At 45.3% G+C, this 27328-nt stretch overlaps 3 protein-coding genes across 4 annotated transcripts; 2 read left to right on the top strand and 1 right to left on the bottom strand.

Moving 5' to 3' along the window:
- Positions 1-1217: 1217 nt before the first annotated feature.
- Positions 1218-1924, bottom strand: LOC136481299 (uncharacterized). Its single transcript, XM_066478660.1, has 2 exons — positions 1777-1924; positions 1218-1553 (listed from the first exon to the last, which is right to left on the bottom strand). The coding sequence occupies exons 1-2, from the start codon at positions 1835-1837 to the stop codon at positions 1294-1296; spliced, it is 321 nt and encodes a 106-aa protein (XP_066334757.1). The 5' UTR covers positions 1838-1924; the 3' UTR covers positions 1218-1293.
- An 8186-nt stretch (positions 1925-10110) lies between these two features.
- LOC136483366 (stress response protein nst1-like) lies at positions 10111-16602 on the top strand. 2 transcript variants are annotated; one of them, XM_066480394.1, is made up of 3 exons: positions 10111-11800; positions 11922-12847; positions 15791-16602. In XM_066480394.1, exons 1-3 carry the CDS (start codon positions 10472-10474, stop codon positions 15942-15944), a joined length of 2409 nt encoding a protein of 802 aa, XP_066336491.1. In that variant the 5' UTR covers positions 10111-10471; the 3' UTR covers positions 15945-16602. The 2 variants fall into 2 exon arrangements, with proteins under 2 accessions (XP_066336491.1, XP_066336492.1); XM_066480395.1 differs by lacking the exon at positions 15791-16602 and adding an exon at positions 14965-15776.
- A 314-nt stretch (positions 16603-16916) lies between these two features.
- On the top strand, positions 16917-18906 carry LOC136481300 (uncharacterized). The gene is made up of 2 exons (XM_066478662.1): positions 16917-17387; positions 18434-18906. Exons 1-2 carry the CDS (start codon positions 17235-17237, stop codon positions 18548-18550), a joined length of 270 nt encoding a protein of 89 aa, XP_066334759.1. The 5' UTR covers positions 16917-17234; the 3' UTR covers positions 18551-18906.
- The last annotated feature ends 8422 nt before the right edge of the window (positions 18907-27328 follow it).

The raw sequence follows: 27328 nt of genomic DNA on the forward strand, positions 1-27328 counted from the left end.
ATGCCTCAAGCTCTTCCAATAATTAATTACCGTAAGAGCAAGTATAATAAGGGGTTGCAATAAGGCTAAATGCTGAGGTGGAGGAGAGAGGGAAGAAGCGAGAGCAGAAGTGTGCTGTAAGCTTAAAGCCGGTTGGACATAAGAACCAAGAAACCCTGTGAGAGGTAAGTGGACCATGTATTATCAGTGAAAATGTAACTGCTATATGGATGGGCCGAGAAGTAGGCTGTAAGGATTCATACACCCAGCAGTCGGCTGTATTATTAGCCTTGCTCTAACTCAAAGGCAGGTAGTCACACACAGCACAGACAGCCGCATCACATTCACCATATTTTTTTTTCAAGAAAACAAAACATAATTATTGTTATCATCGTGACCATTCAATCATCAATAGATGAAAGGAAAAAGTCTAATTAAACCCCCACCTTTCATACATAGTCTACTTCACCCCAACTATGAAACCGTCTGTTTTACCCCCTGAACTTTCCAAAACCGTCTATTTTACCCCCCGTGGTTTTCAGCATAGTTTGCTACAGTAACAGCGAGGTTGCTACAGTGGCATCGGGTTGCTACAGTGGCGGTGGTTTTGAATTTCCTTTTTTTATTTTCGGTGAATTTTTGAAAAATCATAAAAAATCTAATTTTATTGGACTCCACATGAGTAGATCTACACAGTGAATATATAATACGGTATGCTTTAGTACAATTTTTTTTGTAGCTTTAGATTAATTGGAAAATCCATTTTTTCTGTAATTAATTAGAATTTATCTATAACTAAGTTATACATAGTCCAATGAGTACGAATTTTTTACTATAGTTCAAGCATACAATAATTAGCGTACCAAAAAAATTTCACCACAATTGAACCATAGAAGCTGCAGCTATGAATTATTCCAATTAATTACAGACAAAATTAGATTTTCTAATTAATCTAAGGCTACAGTAAAAATTTTTGCATGAAAGTGGGGTTACCCGACGCTACCATAGAAACCCGTTATTACTGTAGCAAACCGTCGCTGAAAACCGTCCGGGAGGTAAAATAGACGGTTTTGGAAAGTTCAGAGGGTAAAACAGACGGTTTTATAGTTAGGGGGTGAAGTAGACCATGTATAAAAGGTGGGGGATTAAGTAGACTTTTTTCATAGATGAAATGGTACAAGCCAGTTACTACTAGTAGTACAGGAGAAGAATCGAAGGCAATAAACAGCAGTCGGATAGCCATGGAAATCAAAGAGCGCTGCATCGTCGTTGCCGTTTCTTGTCCCAATGCAGGTGAAGTGAAAGTTACTGATACTACCAGCTCCAGAGCTCGTTCTCGTTGCCGTCGGCGTCGGTGGCCGGCGGCAGCTGGGAGTAGAAGCCGTAGTCCAGGTCCTCCTGCTGCCTCTTCTTGCTGCTGCGGGAGTTGCCGTAGTAGTGCACGAGCGCGGCTCCGCCGAGGACGGCGAGCGTGAGCGCCTGCGCGTGCATCCTGGCGTGGATGAGGCGCAGGCTCGTCGCCCGACGCCGGCTGTACGCCACCGACGCGCCCACCGCCGTCGCCCACACGGCTCCTGTACGCACAGCACAACAGCGTATCTGTGAATGATGAATCTAAGGTAGCTTTGATTTGACCGCACGATCTGATCTGATCTGAAATTCCGAACTGAACTGAGAGGGGAAGGGGATCGAAAAAACAGAGGAAAAATCCAAAAGGGGAGGGGATTGGAATGCGATCGACGGGGTTCGGAACTTCAGTGTCAGTAATTAAGTGGAGGAGGACGAGTCACGACTCACCGATGGTTGAGAGCTTGTGTTCCTCCACCCAGGACTGCACCGACGAGCTCATCCTCTCCATCTCTCTTCTTCCCTCGATCTTCGATTCGATGGACGATCTTTCCTCGAAACGGTCTGCTAGCTATCTGTGTCTTTGGATTTGGTGGAGGCGTGCTTGATTGCAATGATGGGATGGATAGATGGATTGCTGGAAGCACAGCCAGGTGACCTACTTATAGCTGAGGAGAGTGGAGTGTGTGTGTGTTCAAACACCCTGCCTGCAGCCTGCCATGGAAATGGAGAAGGGGGGAAACGGGCGGAGAGCCGGAGACGACGAAACCAGAGGCACCAAACGCAGACAAGTGGGCCGTGAGCGCTATGCTGGACCCAGTGTCAGTGACACAGACGTAGCAACAATGTCACCTGCTCCCGCTTACCCGACAAATATATATTAATATTACCTTATAACCCCGCGCGACAGAACACACCATGTCCAACAGACTTAGGTGCAGTGGCATACATGTACCAGCCAGCTATGATCCAAATATAACATAGCATGTATGAACAGATTAAAATGATGGCATATTTATACAGGGAGAATAGGACTATGAAAGTAAGAAGTTCTCGTGCTTCGATGGCAGCTGCTGATGTTGAGGAGATGCTGATCTTGCATATGCCAACTATGAAGATAGATGGTTCCGTGGAGAAGAGCGGTGAGGCCAGACCTTCGAGGGAGTGCGGTGCCAGCCAATGAGTTGTGACTCACGTATTGATCTGCAAAATGTACTGAGATTATGGTTCTCTGCAGGTGGGCATTGCAGACATTGATTAGAAAAAATGAAGAATTTTGCTATACAAACATAGCTAAATAGGTAGATGAGAAATAATAATTAGTGAAAAATCAGCATCCTATCCTAGAACTACAAGGGAATCTTCGGTGTCTTTCTGATTGGTAGACTAATATCTGGAAGGATTATATCGACAGGATGGCTCACTTTCTGCACACTATCAATTTCATGCTGAAGTCTCCAATTTAAGAAATCTACAACGCATAGAAACAAATATATTAGTGATTAAATTCAGCGATCACTTCACCCAGAGCTGAGAAACTTGTATGAAATGTTACCATTTTATGAGCCTTTGATACGTTGCAGTCTGTAGCAAGGGAACGCACCAGTGTTTCTTTGGGATAGTCTTGGTGCACAATGATGTTTTTTTCTTTTTTTGGACTGAGAACATGAAATGAGTATAGGTACGCGTGTCAGAAATAGTGAAGTGAGTATAGGCATGGTGAATAAATAAATATAAATACACATGCACTAAAATGTCGAGATGGTCATGTGCCAATACGAGGAATGTTTGGATTGACAACATATGTGGTTATGTGAAAAGGCAATTGGAAAACAATCAGTTTAAAAAAAATTAAGGACATACTTTTGGCAATAGAACCGTATGACAGGCAGAGTCAGGTTGGGATATATATGTACTCACGTCATTGAGCCTGAAGGCTTGTTGCAGCCGTAATCGATTTTGCCCCACTTTCTTGTGAATGGTATGTTCAGTGTTCTGTTTACGGTGGCATCTTGGACATTGTATTGTAGGGTATTTCTTTGGTACCTGAAAATGGGTCCAGTTCTGTCAGGTCTGGAGACATACACAGAGAACTCAATAAGAGATCAGGTATAGGTAGATTTTCAAGATGTTGGCATGGCAAGGACATTGTTAGCTGCTGGTGTGTATTATACAGCATGGAACACAGGAACAGAGGGGCTCTGTACAGCATGCATCAAACCCGAAACAGAAAGAGTTACCTTAGGGATTACATATTCATAGGTATAGTGAGAACATCTGGCCAATCTGAGGGGAGAAATTGTTACCTTCTAAGCAGGATGCCGTTCAGTACCACGGATCATAGCAAAAGGTTTAGTGCAGAGATGGCTCAGAACCTATGCAGTTCTTACATGAGGGTAGCAGACACTATAAATTAGACCTGAAACGGTAAGATTTGCATTAGAGAATAAAAAATTAGAGGCGGTTGATGTTAAAGAAAACTGAGGGCGGTAATAGACCTTGGAGGAAACTGAGTACATCAACTGCATATCTCCTCAAAAATTTCTGTCTACACAACGTTATGTGTGTTGTGTTCGTATCCAGGAGGATTATTTTCAATGAGGACCTGTAGGCCTCTTGGAGACGTAACACGTGAGAATGCAACGGATCTAGCCTGCTAATGTAAGGAAATGTAGCATTGTTTGAGTTAAACTGTTTGTGGAAGCCATTATATGAAAGGGCCATCGTCCCTCGAAGCCATAAGAGAAGGAATTTCCACATGCCGCGTAACTAAATTGGGAAATAAAATATTTTGGAAGAAGAGTCTCACATTTGTGTCGATTGAAGCACTGAGAAGTAATCCGACGGCGGCCAGGTCTTGAAGAGGATGGCATCTGAACAGTACATGATTCTTCAGTGGCAGCTGGTTGTCGGTGATCTGGAAGGATGGACATTGCAAAGAACATACACATGAATACATTTTGTTGGCAATATACGAAGTAAGCAAGGAGCTGGATGTAGGCACACATGTTTGCGGCTAACCATCATTGCGGAGAATGCCATCTGCTCTACGATTGCGACCCGTTCTAGAAGTAACAGATGGCTCCGGTGTTGGGGACGCTGGCAAAAAGGATAAGCATGCATCAGTGTAGCTGAATAACTGTAGAATACAATGTAGGTAAACATGTTTCGCATGTCGTAGATGCATAGCTGGCAAAAGGAATACGAATACCATGAGAAGAGGTGGCATTACTGGAGGTCGGCACACTGTCAGGTAGCATCACACAATGACGCCTAAGTGCCTCACGCTGTGGTATTTGGGACCGTGATGCTGTTTGTCCATGGGTCGATAAATAGTCTGGTGCTTGCTGACTCATCCTTTGGTATCAAAAGTGCCTAAAGTATGTTTTAAACACTGAATAATGGAGAATTGAAATGGAAATGCGAAAGGTAAGCATCTTTGAAGCACACTGGTGTACATGAACAAATCAATCGCAGCTCACAGCCTCGTATGAACAGCACCAAAAAGAAACTAATAAAATGGAGGGCATGGAAAAAAAGGGAAAGCAAATTAACAAATCCGGTCTGGTGTTTAATATCAGGTATGCAAACATTCATATCATGACCAAAAAGGGAACGCCGCTGCTGCGGGGCCGCGACGCGACGTCGCCGCGCCGCCGCGCGTCGGCGCGAGAGGGCGAAGGATGGTAGCTGCCATTTCGCAGAGGGGGAGGGGGCATACCGACGTCCTGCACACCGGCAGTCACCTAACTACCAGAGCTAAGAGCGACGACACGACAATGGTTATCAGCGCCGGAGAGAAGCGTTACTTGGCGGATTGAAACTGTACAAAACAGAGGGCGGCGACAGAGGAGAATAGAGGAAGAGGAAGCACGGCGCACCGAAACAAATCGAGATAGTCTCCGGAGGGAGCGCCAGGCCACACTCCACCGGCAGGTACACCATCCTACACCATGTTTGTTCATCTCCAATATCCCACAAAATTGTTGCAGGCTACACCTATTGACCATGCTTAGATATAGGTGCAGTCTTTGATATTTATAGCACTCTCATTCTCATTTCATTGGTGTAGCATACACATATGATGCATGATTGATCATTCAAAATGACTGAATAGAATTTAATAGCAACAATAAAAGTGAAAAATTGACTCAGGAAGATGTGTATTAGAGTACTCTTCTCTCATACGGTCACTCTCCAATAGCTAGCTCGTAAATGATCTATAACTCCAAATGTCCAAAGCGCATGACCAGTCCATGATCTGAGCCAAATGGCTTGGGGCAGGCAGCATGATGATGGCATGAACAAATGTAGGTGCTCAGACAACCGAGCCGCTCATCAGCCGCACTCCTAATGTCATGGGGGACATGTCTACAGCGAAACTCAATATGCTCTCTACAAATTTTCCTTCAGGATTTAATAGTGGGCTGGACTATGAGCAATAAAACACTTGGAGCAAGTACAAATAAGATCCAAATAACTCTAATTCTAGCACCAATATAATACACATTATATTTTTGGAGAAATTTGGTATTGGTTCCATATTTTTCCTTATGTGAAATAAATTAGTTATGAAGTTTTAGATAAATATATTGGAGTCACGTTATATATATGTCTTCGCATATAGGTGATTCATACATATAGTTCAAGTTCATCAGAAATAGTGCGTCGTGGGTACATGCACGTCATCAGAAATTAGGAAGTACGTGTATCATGCATCATGTATGATGCATGCAAGAGTGTTGCGTCCCCACCCTTCCCTCTTAGACCAAAAGGGAAGGGACAGGAGAGAACCCATACGTACTCCCGGATTTAGAAGAGGGTACCGCAACTTTTTTTTGTCTGTTTGTTGATGTTTCTTAGAATTCCTAATACATGGTGATTTGATCGCGTAGGCAAGATCTCTGGTTTATTGCAAGAATTTCGGATGCGTGTGAGATGTCTGGATCTAGCTAGGTCTTGTACAGCGGGCTCTTGGACAGGATAAATGCACTCAGTCATGCGGTTTCTATTTCTTCATTTAATTTGTGCTTCCATTGATTGGCCCATTGTTGCCCTTTAATTTTGCACTTTAAACTGAAGGTTAAGGCCCCGTTCGCTTGTCTTAAATTTGGCTTGTTCGACTTATTTTTTCAGCCGGAACAGTGTTTTTCTCTCACAACAATTCAGCCGGAACAGTGTTTTTCAGCCAGTTTCAGCCAAAGTTCAGACCAGCGAACGGGGCCTAAGTCTTTTCTGGCGCCAAGGTTGATCTTGGTTTCAAAAATTCTTTGGTGAAGGTGAGTCTCATTCTCTCATTAGGACGAAGGAGGCCCTTGTGGTTGTTTTTCCATAACTTATTTTCTTGCCAGGTTCCTGCTGATTGATTGATGACACGGATGTTGACTTTAAAGAGTTTGTTCGACGAGGATGCATGGATTCATCACTTTGGGTCACCAAGAAGATATTGCGCCAATCTAAGCCTCATGGTAATGAGATCATCCATTGTTCTCCGTGACTTCTTTCCTGGCAGGTTTGCATGCAACGGTTTCCATTGGAGCTTTTTTGTTTACAACGTAATTAATTAATGGAGAGCTCATCAGTTCACTCTGGTGTGCTTCACAAAGCTCTCCGAGCTTATATGCATGGGGCTGTCGGTCGATCTCAGGGTGTAGAGCCGGAGGTGATCATGCTTTCTTGAACCTACCTATGCACAACTAGGCTCGGACAGTGCATGACAGCTGAGGATGAATAATATACTAAATTATAAATTACTAATAGATGCTTGTTTGCATGCTTATTTCTCGGAATTTCAGCAGTCACTTGAACTCATTGTATGAGCTGTTTTAAGAGGTTAGTGGTACAAGATATTGAAGACCATATATATAGTCAATCCTTGGGCCACATATTATATGTCGAAAAGTGTGTCTCATCTCTACCTATGATTCACGCACCAAAAGCGAGCCAGTAAGCGTGCCCATGTCGCTCGCCATTTCTTGGCTGTTGGATCAGGCACGTGGACGCCCTAGATCGAGCCCCAGTAACGTGGTCGGGACGGGTGGGTAGCCAGCCGCCCCAGCGCGAGCGGGGTGCGGGCGCCGCCGGCCCTGCGGTCACGGTTCCCGGCCATCCCCGGTGGCCGTGCCGCAGTCGTGACTGAGCAGCGCCGCTACCGCCAGGCCTGTTCGCGCGGTCAGCAGGCCCCTGCCACCTCCCGCCGAGCCACGGCTGGCCCCGGGACCGCGAGGGCCCTGCATAGCTAGCCAGCTGCCCAGGCGCCGCCACCGAGTCCGTCCCTGGCCGGATCGACGCCGGCGTCCGCACTCTGCTGAGCACTCGTGGGTAAGGAAAGGAGAATAGAAGCTTTTCCAGTGTTCCAAATGCAAAATCTCCTGAGTTATATAAACAGTTGTTGACAGTACATCAGAGCATATTGAGAATAAGGAAATGTACAGGGGCCTAAGTGCAAAGCGTTTGTCCTATTAGGTTTTCCTTTTTCTTTTATGTTTAAATCAGTTAAAAGTTATAAAATCTATATAAAACCATAGAAAATTCATAAAATAAAAAAACAAGTTCTGTTTTGTTTCTCATAACTAGATCTATGCAATAGATATATAATATCTTACGCATTAGTGGAGCTTCAAATATTCAACATTAACGATTTAGTTTCTCCATCTATATCCATTTGACATATTGAAGTAATTTATCATTTACTTTCACATACTCATGCTCTAAGGCCCTGTTCGCTTGGAGGAATCTGAAGAAATTTGTGAGAGAAAATCAGCCATGAACAGTAACTTTCAGTCATGAACAGTGCAATTTTTGCACCAGCCGAACGGCCCGTAAATCTCAATTTGGCATCTGTACAATAATATTTGAGAAACCAAATCAACCAAAGGTTTATTGCCACCGGTTCAAATCCATGCATGTGCTTGTACTCTTGAATAACCACGTCTAGAACGTTGTTGCCCATTTACAAAAATTCAATTTTTTTTTGCAAATTCTATACTTTATATAAAAATTGCTTATATGACTAACACAATACATATCAATGACATCCATTGTTGTAGGGCTACACAGGTAATTTAAATACAAACAATAAAATTTTGTATATACTAACATATCTACTAAGGTCGCTCCATATTATTACACATAATTTCCACCTATAATCTTTCCACGTACGTTTTATTGCAAACCAGGACACCTAAGCGAAAATAACGAAGCCAAGGATTTGTCTTACCTCGTTCCTTAAAAAAAGTGTACATCTTATTATTACTCCATACGTGAAATAAATTTTATATCAACTATAATACTTAGACAGAATACGGGCACTGCACGGCAAGGCCGCGCGCTTTTCTAGTATGCAAGAAATTAAAGGCAAGATAAGTCTTTAAAACTTGTACTCCCTCTATACTTAAAAATGAAGTTGTTTTGGACAGCGATACGGTCTCCAAAGCATAACTTTGACTACTTATTTTTATAAAGATATTTATCAAAAAGTGATATATGTAAATTTTTGTGAAAGCATTTTTCAAGACAAATCTATACATATAGTTTTCACATTTCCAAACTCAACAACTTAAAAGTTATTCATGATTTATATTCCCAATGTTTGACCCAAGCCTTGACTAAAACGACTTTATTTTTGAGTATGAAGGGAGTATAGCTTTACTAATTGTTGAAGTTCTATGATAATCAATGAATAAAAAAAATTGTTGAACTTCTGCTAGCTAGCTCTTGTGTGGATGATTAGTGGATAGTGAGTTCAAGGGACAGCTTTAAGTAGTTATGTTATGTGGGCTTCTTTTTTTTTTTTGGAACATGCTATGTGGGCTTCTGTCCTTGATACTTATACACAAAGTGGCCAAAATGTCAGCCCTGAACACTTCAGAAGGCTCATTTGCATCTGTAGTCACTGCTATTTATGTCATGGGATGAAATCAATCTTAAGACCCTGCAAGTGCAAGTGCTTCTCTTTACTATATATTTTATTAACTTTACTAATATAATTCTTCTCTTTTTTCATATAAAGTGTAAGTGCTATAGGAAGGGGAAGAGGAAGAAAGGAGAAGAGGAGCAATTTCTTAGAGGCTTGCTATTTTATTAGGTTTCGATGCTTGATATGTAGCTCACTACTAATTGCCTAGAGAACTCACTAGTAGCTTCTACTTTTATTTGACATGTCATTTAGACTTATATGTTAGTATTTGATATGTCATTTGGACCTATATGTTGGCTTCTATTATGGTACTTTGATGACATGTTATATGGATCTGGTTTATATGTACTAGTTATGTGATATTAAATTGTGTTTATGTGGATTGTCAGCCGAAATGTTGTCGAATCTTTCTGAAAATTCTGTATAAAAAATATCAACTTACTGTTTGAAAATAGGGGTAAAACACAAATAACATAATAAAACAGGGGTAAAAACGCATGGATAAAGTTATCCTTTTGTCTAAAAGTTAACACCGTTAGAGGGATTTTCATAGGCCAGGGGTAATGTCCTCCTTCATTTAGAAATTGTAGGGGTAGAATCACAGAGTAAAAAAAAACGAGGATATAAATGCACTTTAAAATAAGGGTACAAACGCTTAAGCCCGGTAAAGTTAAGCTACCATTCATGCTAAGTAGTAGTCATGTTTATCGTTTTCAGTCACTTTAATGTCAAAGCTAAAATTCTATAACTGTAGCTTTAATCTCAAACTGCTTAACAATTAATTAAGAAGATAAAGGCTTTTCCCGGAAGGAAGGAAAAAAGAAAAGAAATTAGAAAGAAATGGCGTGGTGGCTTTACCTGGTTTTCTCACGGTCACGGCTTGCTGCTTCGTCTCCCTTCCGTCGCCGACCGAGAAGGAGAGGGAAGAAAGGGATTGGAAAAAGCTAGGGTTTTCGCCATGGCCATCGCCCACCTCCAGCTCCCCGTTCTCGAATCCATTCTCCCCACGCTCTCCTCCTAGCTGCCGCATCTCGCATCGCCGCAAAAAAAGGGACTGCCCGCTTCGATTCCGCTCCCCCATTCGAGGCTTTCCCTCCCCTTCCCCCAAATCGAATCGCAGCATTACCCGCCGAGCAAGCAACCCACCGACCCACTCGCCCTTCAAGGCTCCGACGGCGCTGGCGATCCAGCAGCGGGCTTGCGCAGCGGAGGCGGCCGGATAACCCAATGTGTATGCTCTGCGCCGTGCAGCGCTGGTCGCGGCGCGTCGCCACCATGCTCCCGTGGCTCGTCGTCCCGCTCATCGCCATCTGGGCCGCCACCCAGCTGCTCCTCCCGGCCGCCTACCGCTTCGAGGTCACCTCCCCGCGCCTCGCCTGCGTCTCCGTGCTCCTCCTCACCCTCTTCTGGTACGAGATCCTCCTCCCGCGGCTCTCCCTCTGGCGCGCCCGCCGCTCCGCGCGCCTCCGCGAGGAGCGACGCGCCCAAGCCCTCGAGCTCCACAAGCTCCGCAAGACCGCCACCCGCCGCTGCCGCAACTGCAGCAACCCCTACAGGGACCAGAACCCCGGCGGCGGCAAGTTCATGTGCTCCTACTGCGGCCACGTCTCCAAGCGCCCCGTGCTCGACCTTATTTCGGCCGGGAAGGCCCCCTCCAGGTGGCCTTGCGCTCAGGATTGCGGAGACTGGCTCGACCTGCGCTGCTCGGCCGGCGCCAGTACCTCCTTCTGGGGTTTCTCATGGCACCTGCTGTTGTCATTTTTCACAGCAACAGTGAGGTGTCCCTTGAGGAAGATATTCAGATTTACATCGTCAGGGGACGGTGAGGGCTTGGGCCCAGATGGTAAGAGGTTGGCAAAGGGAGGGGAGAATGGGGGAAAAGCTGAGGAGAGCAGGGTCGAGAAGGCGAGGAGGAAGGCAGAGGAGAAGAGGCTAGCGAGGCTGGAGAGGGAAATGCTGGAGGAGGAAGAAAGGAAGCAGCGGGAAGAGATGGCAAAGCTGGTGGAGGAACGCAGGAGGCTGAGGGATGAGAAAGCTGAGGCCGAGGAGCGGTCCAAAAGCGTTACCCCTGTTGGGGAGAAGGATGCTAGGAGGGAGGCAGAGAGGCGGCGCCAGGAGAGGAGGAAGAAAGAGGACAAGGGTTCAAGCAAGAGTAACTCAGATTGTGAGGATATTGATAGGCGATTGGGCAGAGAAGGTGACAGGAAAAGAGCCTTCGACAGAAAGATTGACTCTGACAGACGTGAGGGTTACAAGCCTCATTACTTTGAAGCTAACAATCATAGTAATAAGACAGTGGAGAGCAGAGCGAAGTACTTCGGCCGTATGACAGGTGGTTTCTTATCTTCTTCAAGAGGGTTTGGCGGTGGTTCCTTCTTTGGCAGAAGTGCTCAGGCCCCTGTCCCTCAAGTTAACAAGGTTAGCAGACCCGTAGTTCCTGCAACTGACCAGGGTAATGCAGCCAAAAGAGATGTCGAGCATGCAGCCATGCAAGCTGCAGCCAAATCTGCTTCAGCTGGGGAAACCAGAAATTCATGGACGAATTTTAATCGACCTGTGAGTAACAAGGGCATTACTACTTCAGTGTCAAATCTTGTTGTTAGAACCAGTTGCATTAGCTGTTTTTACCTGAATTTCCATCTTAAATCTTCCACTTTTTGTATTTTGCTCTATGCAGGTTAGTCCAAATGTGCAGCCAGCCCCTACCAGCTTTAAAAAGTCATGGCACCAGCTGTTTAGTCGTTCAGCATCAGTCTCCCCTTGTCCTGATGCTACAACTTCAGCTCGTGATATGAACCGGAAGCCAGAACCAAATGGAGTGCAAATAAGCAATGCTCATACATTTCTATCTCAGTATCCTCCTCTGGACAGCAAGCCAAATTCAAAACAGTCCATGCAATTTCCAGGTTTTCCACCGCTTAATGGAGCACCTCCCAATAAGCCACTACCTCATTTTCCTGCTGGACATATGCCTTTCTATGATGATGCAGAATCTGTGGTATTTGAAGATTCAGAACAGTTTGAGGACCCATGCTATGATCCAGATGCAATCGCATTGCTTGGGCCAGTTTCAGAGTCTTTAGATAACTTCCCTCCAGACTTGGATTGTGTATTCATCTCGAGTTATGTCGCCAAGAAATCACATGGGAGGCCTTCACCAATTGAGTCTCCTCTCTCTAGATCTCGTATGGTTGAAGAAAAGCCTATCAAGCCCCTGCACTTATTAGTTGCAAAAAGGCCTGGTGGTCCTATTCAGCCTGAGGCTAGCAGTGAGCAAGGCACATGGCAAATGTGGAGCACACCATTGGTTCATGAAAGTTTAGGTCTCCAAGGCCCTCAGAGTCAGTGGCCTCGACAGACAAATCAATTAAACTATAGTGGCAATCTTTTCAATGGTGGAACAAAAGGCCCCCTGGGTACTGGTTTGAATGACAGTGATCCATGGCTGCAGAAAGCACCTTTCCAGCAATTGCCACCTGATACACCAAGCCTGTTCCTTCCACATGAAATACCAGGGAAATTACGCAATGACTTGGTTTTTGGGTCTCCAAACAAATCAGCACATGAACACCCCTTTGGACCACCTGGTCCTTCTTGGCCCAAGTAAGTAGTTTCCTATCCCTCTTTTCTTTTTAGAAAATTTGCTGCAACAAAGGCTTTCTTGACCACTGAACATCATATAATTTGCACTTGAGCTAGAAATCTGGTATAGTAACTCATTATTGAATAGTTGTTGTCCTTTCCCCAGATGTTGACAACGCTAGTTTCATGCTATTGTGTGTGTCATTCGAGTTTTGCAGTTAACTGCTTAGTATAGTTCCATGTATCAATACATTTAAGCACCAAATTATTGACATTTTTTTAATGATAATCATTTGATGACATCTGCTTAAATTTGCATGTACATAGTTAAACACGAGTGAAATCTCCATGTGTGATTGTGGATTACTCCTTACTTCAACCAGGACATTTATATGTACAGAAATTAGAAACCTTTGAAAAGCAGAATGAATTATCTTGGTATTTAGCATAGCTGAGTTTTTAATTGATACTCGTCTTTATTGTTGAACCCATTGTGTGTGATGCTGAGTGTGTATGGATGATCCTTTCTTCTTTGAAAGATTTAAGGCAGCAGTGCTCTTTATTCTCCAATCATTAGGTGGGAGTTCTCTGTGGATCTTATTTATGAGAAAGACGTGTAATCAGGGGCAGGGCAGTGGTGCTTCAAGATTTTTTTTATATGTTTCATGAGTTAGTCACACCAATTTTGGTCTTTGCAGTCACTATTAAATGTGTCCACCTAGATGTTAGGCACCACCATCCTGCTTACTGCTTAATTGCCACATACTCTACCCAGAGTGTCTGCCTAATCCTAGCTAGTCTCTAGGCACTCCCCTGTTTTCTGTCTAGTGACTAAAGCTTTTTGGAACACTTAACCGGACATGTGCGTATCTGATATTTCTCACTTTCATGGATCATGGTCCATTGATGTTATTATGGCGTTAACTGTTCTACTCTGCTCGTGAATTAGGATGATGATGAATTGACAAACTGCCATAATGAATAAGCTAGCTTGGAATATGTCTGGTCATTTTGAATGATTCGTTCCACTGTTTGTGATTGTTGAACCTTAACACTAAATGTGTCTGTCAGTCAAGATTATGTTACAACAATGGCACGGTTGACCAATGAGTTGGCCATGGGTTTCTTTCAGCCCAGCTAGAAATTATGTGCTAAGTGAATACCTTTTTCTTAAGGCAGTTCAGAGGCACATTCATTGCTAGGTCTAAATTGATTAGAAAGAAGGGTACAGAAACCGAGGAGATGGGTAGTTGTCACCATGAATTATCAGATTATTAACCAATGTTTTTGTCCCTGGTCCTGATGATGTGCTCCTCTAACATTTAGTGTATTATATTCGGATTTAGTGGTCTGGTCAAGATTTGCTTTCCAGCAGTAACTCAGGGGTACTCAAGCGTCTGATAACTGCCCAGGTTCTGTGTTTACAACGAGATGTTTTGGAGGGGATAAGCAGACTAAACACTTGATTTTATAGGATGCTTCCTGCAACATCATGGTCTTCTACGTTCATATCATCCATTGGTTGCATTGATTTTTTGTATTTTTAAATAGTGTGGGCTGCTTCTTTTGAGACATAATTAGAGGCTAGACTTAGATGGTGCAAAATCAGAACTTGCTGCAGGGTAAGCTGTTCTGTTGCATGCAGTTTGATGAGATACGTATAGGTTGATAGCGAGTGTTCTAGTTTCATTTGTATGTCTAAGGTTGGGATGGTCTTATGTCCAAGAAATGTGATTATATGAGATGGAGATTGAATGAAACTCGGCTGGCGCCAAATGTCCAAAATGATTGAATGAAACTCGGCTGGTGCCAAAAGTCCCAAATGGATGATTAAATATTTGCTATAGGTTGTGCAAGGCCACAACCCTTGAACATATGAATGCATGGCTTTATTTATGGAGAGCAACTGTTGAGCCAACGTTTTATGTTCTCTGAAAGATGTAGTTTGATAGCGTTGAACTTCTGCACTGTAGGTGATTGGTATGCTGTTCATCAGTGGTGTTTGGTTACTGCATCCTGTTTGACCTTGCTATTAATTATTGGGCATAGTTTTAATTGTTACTTTATTAGACATACGATGAAGATTTTTTTAAAGGTGGTAACTGTTACCTTTTTTTTTGTTTGCATGGTTGGGGCAGGCTCCTTCATACTTAAAAAGCATATGTAAAGGTGCTGTGATGCAAGAGCAGGCAGCCTAGTCCATGTGAGATGAAAGTTTTAGTCCAGTTAGGATACAACTAGAGTTCCAGGAGGATCAAAAGACAAAGGCCCAATGGGGTGTTCAGTCTTATCCCATGGTGATGTCTCTAGGAGGAGAGACAACCACACAATTTACGCAAGTGGGCTGCCACCCACAGAAATTTGGCTCAAGGGAACATGGAAATTGGGTTATCAGTTTTCTTAGCATGACTAGGTTCATTTGAGTCATTTTTGAATACTCAAGTAGTATGACAGACCATCCGGTTCCTACTTCCTACAGGCCAGAAGCACTTGACCTATCAACAGGCTCCAAGCTGATGGAAACTTAGCATAACTAGTTCAACACATGGGCCAGCGCCATCCCATTTGTGAAGTTTAAAATTTTCATATCTATGGTTTTAAGATACAAGATTCGATTGTTTTTGCGTTGGACTTGGTCTATTGCCGTTTGAATTTGCTTGTTTCAAGTTTACGACTTGTACCCTGGAAGCTGTTGGCTTGGAATTGAGTTCATTTGGTCTGGATGGCACTGGGTGCCTGAAATCTTTTACTTTTACCATGGGTTGTGCCTTTTGGGTGGTTGTCTGCATCACACTGCTTGGTTTCTGTTTTAGTGACAAAACATTTCAACTATCCATATCTTATCTTACTTCATTTTTTTTTCCTGGTAGTAATATCATCATACATACATTCATACTGGCATCGTTTGTTGATAAAGTGAAAACGCTGGATCTGACGATTTTGTTGGGGTTATTATGTATGCAGGGAGGAGCTGATACTGAATGGAGCCCAGGAAGGTGGCGGCCAATTTTCATTGCCATCCAGCGCACCTGTTGGAGGCGGAGGAGGCTTATTTTGCTCGGCAAGTCCCGATGTACAGTCCTCCGTGTGGTCTTTCAACGAAAAAGAGACAGCATAGCAGGGACGAACCTAGTTGTAGAAGGAAATGGAGGATGTATGAGCCAGGACTTCCTTGCCTCCTTTGAGTGTTGCAGGGGGGTTACTTAGCGAGGAGATAAGGCTCCCTGTGTTCCTTGACGCGAAAAAAGATATGGGGTCATTTTGTTTAGTAGCACTCTCATCACCTGACCTGTTAACACGCGGCACCTGATGCATTGCCTCATGTGAAACTTACTTTCACCTGATGTGTTGGCGCTTCTCGTCGTATGAACTCTAGATTCAATGAAAAATGGGCGTGGGGACTTGTCCTGCACAGGTGGAGTTTTGGGTCGCCGCTAACACTGACACAGCTCCCTTTGGCAATGCGCAATGGCGTGTGCCTATATTGAGTATTGACTGATTTGTTTGAAGGTGGTTGTTCGGCTGTACTTAGGTATATAATATGTAGGTCGTCTTGTGCAAGTGGTAGTGGATAGCATAACCATGAAGGGCTTGCTCTTATACATACACCCTTGAGGATTGGGTGGGGATTCCAATCCGAACAAACCTGTATGTAGGTGGAAGAAATTTGGTACACAATGCATGGGAGAAGACAAGAGGTGCTGGCATTAATGCTTATTAGTATCCAAGTAGTAGTATTTAGGAATCATCTTGTATTGGTGATGCTGGGATCGGCATATGTTAGCCCCTTTTTTATTTTTCTGAGAGCAAGGCAAGGCAGAATGATGTGATCTGCTGGGTGCAGCGGCCATGGAAGTAGTTTGGTTCAGCGGTCTGTGCTGTACTGGCCAGTGTGGCCACTGCCCATTTGGTTCAGCGCCTCGTTCGTTTGAACTTATCAGCATATGTACAATTTTTCTCTCGTAACAAAACAGTGTCAGTCAGCTGATCAGTTGCAGAAACCCACCCGAGACGGCGTCAACCACCGCGTCTCGACGCGCCTTAATCACTGGCAAGTGTGCCCCGCCAGCCTCGCGCAAGACTCTGACTCGTTCGTCTTCCTCTCACCTTCTTCGTCTCCGCCTCTCCCTCGCCGCAAGGAGCAGATCAGCAGTCAGCACAAACGAATCCGTCCCCCCTCCTCCGGCTGCTTCCTCCCGCCCACTCCTGTCTCTGCCGGGACCCCATTGCAGCCTCACCCGCTTCCCTTTCTCTCTTTCTTTCGACCCACCTACCCCGCGTGCCACAATTCTTCCGCTTCCGGTCCGGATCATTTTAGTTTAGGGAAGAAAGGGGAGGGAGGGAGGGAGGGACGGACGGACAGGTCAAAAGAAATTCCCCCCTTCTTTGGTTCCCCGGAGAAGAGAGAATGTGCCCGCTGCGGGTCATCCTCATCTTCCTCTCCGCCACCGTCGCCGGCTTCTTCCTCGTCCGGGGGCGCAACGCCGACCCCACCGACCAGTTCGACGCGGACGCGGACGGCAAGGCCTCCCCCAGGGCACCCGTGCCCCTCCATTCCAAGGTAACGCGTGTCACCCGCCTGCTTGTCTGCCTGTCTCCTCCACCCCCGCTATTCTTAGCTTTTCTTCTTCCCTGCTGCGCCACCACTCACAAATTCCTGCTTGGGCCATAATCTAGATGAATTTCAGGCTTATTTCAACCACTCCTCTAGATGAATTTCAGGGTTATTTGAACCACTCAGTTAGCACTGATATGCTAATGATATACAATATGCGAGGCCGGCAATTTCTTTTTCTTGCATAAAAGTTCGTACCTTGTTAGCAGTTAGCACGGTTGCATTTGCCCACCTTTAAAAAAATAACACAATCCTACTATACTACGGGACATGTATAATAGCTTACACTGACAAGAGAAATTGCAAACTGGGGGAGGAGGGGAGGGGGGTGTACCACTTGATTGAGCAGGGCTTGGTTGCCTTGAAACTCACTAGAGCTCCAAAACATCTGCCATCTTGTTACCGTTCATAAAGTACCTTATTAGCACAGATACATTTGGTCAACTTTTTTGTTCAAAAGAAGTAAAGATGACAGTTTCTCAACTTAAAACAAGCAAACAAACAAATAATGGTACAGTTATCACAAATTCAGGGAGAAAAACGGTATGCCACTTGATTTAGCACGCTTGGTAGCCTTGAAACCGACTAGAGCTTCAAACATTTGGCATCTTGCCCAACGCTCCGACTGTTCTTTCGAACTCATACGATCTTCAAACATTTGGCATCCGGTCCTCTGCCCCGTCAAAAATATCATGCTATAAACTTTCTGGATCTTGCATCTCATTTTGTTTACAAAATTAACTGCATAGAAACATGAGCTGACTGGACTTAAGTGCTTAAACAGCCACATCGTGCACATGAAAAAACATATGTAGTTAAGCAACATATAACAGTGAACCCCTGCACGATCGATGATCAAACTAATTCTTGGTTCAAATTTTAGACCATCAGCTCTTTGTTTCCCTTGTGTGCACATCTGAAAGATACAATATTGTGCCTTTAGTAACAATTGGTTCAGAATCTTAAAGACTGCTTTCTGCATGAATCTATAGGTTGGATCAGCAGTGAAAACCGGATTTTGGACTATGGTGGACATGGCAAGTGGGCAGTACCTCTGGCGCACCTTTGTTGCACAACCGGAAAAATCTGAATCTGATAAGGCCCGGTGACGAATGTTCATAATTTATTTTGTATTTTGTTGATTGAGTGCCAACAGAGGCGGCGAAGATTGGCACAATCCTGTTGTCCTTACATGTGGGTGCTAATGTATACTACGGTGGCAAATGTAACATAGATGGGGATTGATGATTATATATGCTAAAGTAACTGTGCAGAAGTGTTGGTGTTTCAGCCTTGTGTACTGTGGTAACTGTAAGTGGGTGTCAATGCTGGGAGTAGGGAATTTGGACATGACATTGTTGCTAAAGTTTGCACGATTTTAATTTTCATCTTAAGCCATTCCCATGCTTGTGCTTAAATGAGACCCTGAGCATGTAAATCTGAAAACTTCATCGGCTGTGTTTGCTTGTGCTGGCTGATATTGTTGGACTGCAAGTCTGCAACTTTCTTTTGTTCAAGTCATAATCTGTTGGCGGTTTCTTACTTTCAACAAGCGTTCAGCTTTCTTACCATTCTGGCGATCTTCCTGTTGGGCTTCTGGTATTTTTGATGCTGCTTGAAAAGGAGTAAGCAGGCTCGTCATGATGGCATGTTAACGGAGAGTTGCACCAATACATTGCTTTGGTACTCTCAGATGTTTTCTTGATGACAAGACATGGAATTAGCCTGATTGCCTGAAGATGGTATTCAACATTCAGTAGCATCTCTGTTAACCCTTGATAGAGGAAAGATTTTCTCAGTATACTAACCTGGACAAAATCACAAACAAAAGCTACACTGTAGTAATTAACCTGGATATAATCAGAACTATCACGGTTTGAGGCAACTTGTACAATGAAATGAAGCAACTTTGCACATTATGTTTCACCTTGTTTAGTTGGGTGAATTTGGATTTTGGGGCTACTGTAGCACGTTCGTATTTATTTGGCAAATAGTGTTTAAACATGGACTAATTATACTCAAAACGTTCGTCTCGCAATTTCCCACCAAACTGTGCAATTAGTTTTTATTTTCGTCTACCTTTAATGCTTCATGCATGGGCCGCAAACATTCGATGTGACAGGTACTGTAGCAACTTTTTGGACTTTGAGGTCCAACTAAACAAGACGTTTCTCTCTGAAGACTCATGATCATGCATCCAAAGTCCCATGTTTAATAATAGTATATGTTTACAAATACCTGCATAAATATTAAATAGCGCAAGTAATAATGAAGGGGGCTGAAGAAAACTGTAAGCTACAGCAGCAACACAGGATGCAGACGCAGAGCAGAATAACGGAAGTAAAAATGAAATGTTTGGCACAACAGACCGAGTTGGACTTGAGTTGGGTTCAACAGAACAGAACAGACTGAAGCAGCAGTTCTGCAACCACCGCTACTGAAGCCTGCTACATTCATTCCCTTTGAAATAACATGAGTAGAAGAAAATTGTAATTGTCAGCGATTGTCTTTCCTGGTGAACCCCCCACTGCGACTCCACTCCACGCCATCTTGATGGGATCCAATATAGATTTTTGAGTCTTTCCTGGTGATCTCCCAGTGGACCAGCTCCAACTTCTGAAGATTGTGTTGCGCTAACATGCTCTCTACTCAATGATAATTTGGTTTCAATCAGCCTGTTCTCTTAGCATTCAAGATACGTATGTATCAAGCTAGTGAGCGGATATATTCTTTGGTTGCATCATAAACCTATTAGAAAATTCCTTTGCTGGTCTGTTACGGATGCGGTAAATGGGCCATTTAACGAAACGTTTTTTTTTTTGAAACGAAAATGGGCCATTAACATTTGGCAGATCCAACGTCTCATGCACATACTGGGAGTCTGGGACACATTGTGGTTGATTAGGTCTCTATTCCTCTGTTTTAGGGCTCTTGTCAGTATAGCCTGTCTGACTCTGACAATACATAGCTCTGAAGTCTGAAACTAGAGTCTTGTCTGTTCGGGAGGCCGTATCGTATCGTGGATTATTTACTGCTGGCTGGTTTGGTGTGAGAGAAAAACACTGTTCCCGGCTGGAAATTTACGATCGTTTACGAGCAAGCGAACAGGCTATTGGGATGGGGGGTAGATGCAAAGGTTTTCAGTTAGTTTCACCGTCACATACAATCTCTGAAAACTCCAGTTTCACCTTTTGCTAGATTTTAGTACAAAGTTCAACACAAGAAGGCCGTGCAAGTAGTAGTAACTAAGAATTGTATTTGATAATTATCTGCTCATAGAAAATTTTCAACTGCACTTGGTGCCTCATGTTTGCCAGCTGTCAGATGCTGTCAATCGGTTTGATTTCTTTGCCTGTTGCCGACAGATACAACAGCTGTGCAGATAAGCGAGCAAAGCCATAGAAAAAGGAAAAACGATGAACAACTAAATTTGTATGCTGAAAGCAGGAAAGATTTATCTATATCATCACTTTTGTCTCTTATTTATGGAGACACATGATACATCGCATCAGCAGACAACAGTAAAAGCGCAAATGTTGAAAATCACGAACCTGCACGCCAACAGTTAATGGTGGATTGGATATCATTGAGCTCGACAAATTCAGTAGGGCGCTGCGGCTGCGTTGGCTGTGGTATTCCTGAGACGACAGAGGAAGACCGTGGAGGGGGATGCAACTACCACTAGATGATGAGGACAGAGCGCTATTCAATGCCGCAACAAGACTTGATTTAGGAAATGGCAAGAGGGCTTCATTCTGGTGCTCCCGCTGGTTACAAGGAGACGCACCTGCAACTCTTTTCCCAGCCCTGTTCCAGCACAGTAAAAGGAAAAATAGAACAGTCAAGGATGCATTGACAGACAGCAAATGGGTGAGGGATGTGGATCACAACATGAGCGCGCAGATCATTGGAGAATTCGTGGACTTATGGGTGCGCATACAAGACACGCAGCTGCTCCGAGCACAGGAAGATAGAATAACTTGCTTCATACATCTGATGGTCAGTATACAGCAAAGTCCGCATATAAATTGCAATTCCTGGGAATGACTACTTCCATGACGGCTGAGGTCACCTGGAGAACGAAGGCGCCACCAAAATGTCGTTTCTTCACTTGGCTGATGCTCCAAAACAGAATATGGACGGCTGCACGTCTGCAACTGCGGGGTTGGCCTAATGAATATTTCTGTCAACTGTGCGTAAGGAACCTAGAGACAGTCTCACACTTGTTCCAGGAACGCTGGTTCTCTAGAATGGTTTGGGTCAAGGTTGGTACATGGATTGCGGCAGCAGCCTTGAGGCCGGATAATTGGGGTCGGACGGACGACTTGGGCCAATGGTTCATCGACATGTGCAACAGTGCCAGGATGCCAGAAGACATGGAGTAAGATCAATGGTCATGCTAACCATTTGGGAAATCTGGAAAGAGAGAAATCACCGTGTTTTCAGCAAGGTGAACAGGACACCTGCTCAAGTCTTCAGTGCAATACAGGATGAGGTAAGAGTCTGGATCCGCGCCGGGAACAAGGGCCTCGAAATGATTCTACAAACGCCGGTGCAGCCGTCACAGATTGCGCCAAATGGGCTGCTAGTATAGATGATGATCTTATTAGTTGTTATAAACATCATGTAAATCAAGCTCTTGTACCGTAGGGGTGGCATGGTTTTCACTTAATTGTGAAACCGTGCAAAAAGGGGCGCGGCTTGCGCCACGGAAACCTCGTAAATTGCTTCCTTCTTATCAATGAAAGCCAGCAACGGATCTTTCCAAAAAAAAAAAAATTCACGAGCCCACACAGTTTATCCCATAATTATGCACAACTTGGCATAGCGGTGATTAGTTAGCTAGAACTAATCGGATTGGATCGACTCTTGACCCACTTGGGAAGTCATTCCGGTGGTTGATTAGGAATGTGAAAAACGAGCTAGTGGATCTAAGACGGATTCTTTGTTTGATTAGGAATGTGAAAAACGAGCTAGTGGATCTATCCTTAGTCCCATTTGATGGAGACGAGTTCTTTTTTAGTGCAAGTTGTTAGCAAACCTCACTCTGGGGATCCGTTGGCGGCACCAAGGCCCAAGAGGAAGAGAGTCAGCAACGTCAAATTGGCTGGGCCGGAATGGGCTTGCACATCTTGCAACGAGAAGCCCGAGTCGGCCTAAAGACCACTCCGTCGGCCCACTGGCTTGAGGCTGAGAAGAGTGAAGCGAAGCTGGTATATCTGTGCCGCAGGGAGAGGGAGAGGGCATGAAAGGAATTCTGTATTTTCTTCCCTGTAGCGAACAAGTTCTTCTATCAATACATATCGTAGGTTCTGTAATCTCCTTCCTGAGTCCGGCCGCCTGCTACCGGCGACACTGACATTGGTATCAGAGCCGTCGACCTCCGACCACCGCGCGTGCTGGAGATCCTCCCACCCGCCCATCCCCACTTCACCCGCCTTCAACGCTCCCACGGCGCCATGGATCCCGTCGTCCGCCAGATGTTCGACGATTTGATTCACCGCTTCGACACCTTCCGCTCCGAGTTCGATGGCCTCGGTGCCCGTCTGGACCGACACTTCACCGAGTCGGAGGCCTTCCGCTCCGAGCACGACTCCGCTGTCGACAGCCGCCTCGACTCCTTGGAGCAGTTCGCCTCCGCCCAGTACACCGCCGCCATCGTCGCTGACAACTGGGGCGGCCACTTCTCCGATCGCGTCAGCGAGCTGGAGGGGCGTGTCCATGATCTGGAGATGGTGCGCTACGTCGAGATCCAGGACGAGCGCGACGAACGGGTTGCCGCCCTGGAATCCGCCTCGGAAGCATTCACCGCCTGGCGTCCCCGGATCGAGAGCTCCCTCTTCACCATTCGTTCAGAGGTGGATCGGCTGTCCAAGCTCTGGGATCGATCCAGCGTTGCTCCTAATGGTGGATCTCCCGAGCACAAGGGTATTCTAGAGTTGGTCGCCGGGCGCGCATCTGCCGGATCAACGACCGACTGGCCCAGTGGGCACGGTGTTGCCTCACCACCACGGGATGCGGGGTATGGCTCGGTCACGACCATAGCCCCGTGCCCGGCCAATGGTATGTTACCCGCACCTAATCCTCCTCCGCCGCCGTTACAGTTCCATCCTCCTCCTCCTCCACCACCATATCCTCCCCCTCCACCCCTGCTGCCGTACCCTTCCTAGCCCCCTCCACCACCGCCGAACCCATACCCATCACCATACTACCAGTCGTCTCCGTTTCCACCTACGCAATATGCTCCTCCCAACAGCCTAATTATTTTCCCCATCAAGCCAATCCCACTTTAGGCCAACTCCCTAAGATGTTGTTTCCTCAATTCGATGGGGATAATCCTAAGCTGTGGCTCTCCCATGCTCGTGCCCACTTCGAAATGTACTCAGTTCATCCAGCGCTCTGGGTTCGCGTCGCCACTCACCATTTCACCCATGCCGCAGCCCGTTGGCTTCAGTCTGTCGAGTCTGAAGTTCAGAACATATCCTGGGAATCTTTCTCTAACCTCATCCATGAGCGATTTAGCCGTGATCAGCACGAGCTGCTCTTACGACAGCTTTTCCACATTAAACACACTTCCACCGTGTCTGATTATATCGAAAAATTCACTGATCTTTTTGAACAACTCAAAGCCTACAATCCTCACCCTGATAAACTCTAATGATATTCGCTCTGTTGTTATGGTTGCTCGACCCCAAAACCTCGATACTGCTTGTACTCTCGCCTTGTTACAGGAAGAGGCGCTGGACCAAGGTGTCCGCAAGGAATTCAAGTGCTCGAAAGCGTCCCCGTTCGCTCGTACGGCAACCATCAAGGGTGCTCTTCCCCTGCCTCTTCCACCCCGGCGTCCCCAAGCTGTGCCAGATCCAGTCCCTAAGAAGCGAGTTCCAACCAAGGCTACTTCTATCGACGACAAGCTGTCCACTCTAAGAAATTACCGGAGAGCACGTGGCCTCTGTGTTCTTTTTTAGTGCAAGTGGACTAGTGGAGTCCAAACATTGCCTGAAGAATAAACTTACCAACATGTGATGTACGTTTCATCTTTTTTATATGTTCTTTTGTACCTCGATCTCTTTGTCAGACTGTTTCTTTTAGCTACTTTACAATGAAAGTGGTACCTCTACTTCATTTTCTTTGTCTAATTCAGTTTTTTTCCAAGTTATGTCTATTTATGAATATATGCAGACTGACCAAGTGGTCAAGTGTGTTCGGCGCGGGAGCGACCGGGTCCTTCTCCGGCGACTCCCCGCTCGCCGACCAGCATACCGGTGAGCAAGGGCAAGGACTCAGATGCAGAGGAGGGATCTCCGACGGGGCCGCAGCTTTTGGCCCGTCGGGATCGATGGCGTAAGGAGAACATTGGAGGAGGGGCGGGGCCATCATCCAAGGGAGGGGCAACCCTAACTTCGGCGATTCCCCCGTCATCTTCGGCAACGACGGCCAGCTTGAGGAGTTACACGGAGGAGTTTCCGTCAATTGCCGACAGCAATCGACGGCGAGCTAAGGCGAGAGGTTTTGGAGTCCCGATTGATAAAGATGTTCGCGGTTTCAAATCAACAGCTGCTGCAAGCTTTTTTCCATTTGAGGAGGTGAAGTCAGAGAAGATCAAACCCAAATCAATACCAATTGAGCTGTGTTGGTCTAGTAAGGATACGGCGAAGCCACAGATGGGGAAGGTGGAAGCAGAGATGAAGACGGCGGGAGAGAGATTCCAGATGGTGTCAAAAAAGAAGGGTCAATTTGTCAGCGACCCTGGTTCAGATTACCACCGAAGGTGAGGATAGTGCCTGGGATCCTCGGTCGGATGCCTGCATCAGAGACACGCGTCACCAATAGACAGGGTGGTGAGCGAGAGGTAGACGAAAGCACCAGGTCATGTTACCGGTCATCCTTTGACTCTACTCCTATCACGCCCCCAAAACAAATCAAATCGGGGGAGGTGCCGATTCCACAAATCCAGTCACCAAATCCACAAATCTAAAACGTTTCGTTGGCCATCTGTGGAAGGGATCACCAGTGAAATCCTTTGCCGCGGCTGTGCGAGTTGAACTCGCTACCACAAGCCGTGCCACCATGAGTCAAGGTGGTGGCCGGAGGAACTTCAATGGTCCAGGCGGAGGAGGCCGTGGACCTGGTGGCGGGGGTTATGGAGCCGGTGGTGGAAGGTATGGACCCGGTGGTGGAAGGTATGGAGCTGGTGGCGGAGGCTATAGTGCGGGTGGTGGTGGATATGGTGCTGGTGGGTACGGTGCTGGCGGATACGAGCGTGCTCAAGCAGGGCGCCCAGGGAGGGGAAGAGGTCGAAATGTCTGGGATAGGCGGGCGCAACAAGGAAATGAAGAACAACCGATTGAAGCTACTGAGTCTCAGCTCGAACAGGAGAATTCTGAGGCCAAGGGAGATGAGCGACAAGATAAGAAGGTAGATGATGAGATACCCAAAGAAGCTGGATCCGAACAGGAGGCGCCAGAGATGCAAGGTAACGACCAAACAGCTGCTATTCCGGGTGCTCAGAATGCTGATGCACATGCTCAACTTAGAACTGCCTGTGAAGTATGTGGTTTGTTCAATCATGCTACCAAGGACTGTAGGAGATTGTTTTGTGAAATATGTGGATTGCATAATCATGTGACTTATGAGTGTAAGAGGTGTGTTCCTTGGAATACTGGCCCCGAGCTGTGTGCTGCTCAAGTCGAAGATCAGAGTTTTTTCTTCATAGAAGAGTCTATTGATCCTTGAGTTGCAAGGGAGAAAGATAGTGTTGCTATCCTGACAGTTCTGAGTGGCAATGTATCTGGTAAACAGATTGAAGTAGAGTTCATGAATTTGGTGGGTTCTGCATCTTGGAAATGGAATGGAATGCTAGGCAAGTCAGTGACCACAAATATGTTATGAGGTTTCCAAATGCTAAAATGGTCAAGGAATGGAGTTATTTTGGGAAAACAGTTAAGGCTCAGTTGCAAATTGATCCTTGGACAGCAAGTGTGGGTGCTAAAGGTGTCCTGCAGCAAGCTTGGTTTAGAGTGAAAGAAATACCCCCTGATCAGAGATCCATCAGAACTGTTTCTAAGGTAGGAGGATTGGTTGGAAAGGTGGTTGAAATTGATGAGAAAACCAGATTCAGATCAGACTTTGTGAGGATGAAGATAGCTTGTAGAGATGTGCTCAGAGTTCCAAAGAAAGCAGAAGGTAATCTTGGGATGTATATTCATGACTTCATCTTTGAGAGGGAAATTCCAGAAGAGGAGTCTGTTAGTGTTATCCAGTGGCATCAAGGTTAGTGAAGGTGAATCCCATCCAACCAAGAGATATAAGACTGATAGCCATAATCAGAAAGGTCACCAATCTGGATTCAGAGACAATCAAGATAGCAAAGTTGGTGGGACAAGTACTGGGAATTATGAGGGCAAGCAGAAGGCATTATCTGTTACTGCATCTGCTCCTCCAAAGATCACTCTCAAAAGTCAGGAAAACAGCAAGAAAGTTCAGACTATGGATCTCAAAAAATCAGTAGTCCCTTCAAATGATGAACAGGTAGAAAAGGTGCACATACCTGAAACTTTTGAAGACTGATGCAGAAAGTGAATCTTTAAGTGAAAAGATCAGGAAGCTTGAAGGCTATAGTGATGTGGGTCAGACCTCATCCAAGCAAGGGGGAGATGAAAACAATCATCAGATCTGGTGCATGGATGAAGTGTATGAAGATGGTACTGTGGAATCTATTCGGCAGCAAAAAATACAGAAACAATCAAAATCCAAGAGGAAACAGTTAAGAACAATGAGACCAATGAGGTGATGATAGTCTCCCAAGATCAGGAAGATGGCATGGAAATGGAAGGGATCATAAATATGCAGGAAAGTACCATTACTGAAGTTCACCAAGAAGACCA

Source organism: Miscanthus floridulus, chromosome 9 (assembly GCF_019320115.1).
Source record: "Miscanthus floridulus cultivar M001 chromosome 9, ASM1932011v1, whole genome shotgun sequence".
Lineage (NCBI taxonomy): Eukaryota > Viridiplantae > Streptophyta > Magnoliopsida > Poales > Poaceae > Miscanthus > Miscanthus floridulus.